This window comes from Callorhinus ursinus, unplaced genomic scaffold, assembly GCF_003265705.2.
Source record: "Callorhinus ursinus isolate GAN/ISIS: 27379988/994484 unplaced genomic scaffold, GSC_fseal_2.0 scaffold1, whole genome shotgun sequence".
NCBI classification, from domain to species: Eukaryota; Metazoa; Chordata; class Mammalia; order Carnivora; family Otariidae; genus Callorhinus; species Callorhinus ursinus.
This window is the reverse complement of record NW_027397063.1, coordinates 117,360,570-117,361,335: the sequence shown is the minus strand read 5'-3', so window position 1 is coordinate 117,361,335 and position 766 is coordinate 117,360,570. Positions and strand designations below refer to the sequence as shown.

General features: G+C 54.4%; 1 protein-coding gene across 1 annotated transcript in view; it reads right to left on the bottom strand.

Annotated features, from left to right (window-relative positions):
- Nucleotides 1–766, bottom strand: part of RYK (receptor like tyrosine kinase) — a 94,916-nt gene extending 94,150 nt beyond the window's left edge. Inside the window, exon 1 of the mRNA XM_025867147.2 lies at nt 484–766. Within this exon, the coding sequence (XP_025722932.1) occupies nt 484–766 (283 nt within the window). The remainder of the gene's footprint in view (nt 1–483) is intronic.

Below are 766 nucleotides of genomic sequence, written 5' to 3'. Positions count from 1 at the left end.
CCCCGTCCCCGTCCCACGTTGTCACCAGCCTGATGTTTGCTTGTCTATTGTCTGTAACACCCCGGCTCCCCGCGACACAGTCCAGTCAGGCAGGCCCGGGCCGCAGCTGCCACTGAGTAGCCTCCCCAGATCCAGGATGATGCCTGATGCGGCCGCTCTTGTAGCAAAAGAGAAACCTGCTTTTTCTTACTGAGAAAATGGTGAAAAATAGAAAGCATCTTTTATACCACCGTCGGAGGTGAACCTTAACATTTCTGTGTCACTTCCCATGGATAAATACAGTATGCATTTATTCTCCAAAAAGATCCTGCTCAGCAAACTTTAGTAACCTTATCCTTACACGTTAGGAATTTTTTATTTTTTATAATCGTTCTGCGTCCCCATTATCAACCCTCGTCTGGGGTTGTAAACCTGTGGTGTGCCGAAGTGTGTGTCTGTGTTTCTCCGCGTGTGCTTGAAAACACACAGAGAAGTGCTAGGTACGTTTCGTCATTTGCTCCAGCGAGTCCCGGCCCACTGAAGAGGTTAAGAATCGCGGATACACCTCGGCTTTTCCAAAGGCTGCCGTACAAGCCCGTGCGCGGACCTCCAGGTCTCCGGGTGCATTTATATGAGCCCCCACCATCGCACTCAAACTTGCTCCTGGTGCCCCCTCTCTCGGTTGAGACTTCCCAGCGTCCCTTCCCGGCCGGGTCACCTCGCCGGTGCGGGCAGGTCCGCTCCCTGATCCCCGGGCCGCCCGCCGGCCCCGCGCGTCACTGCGCAT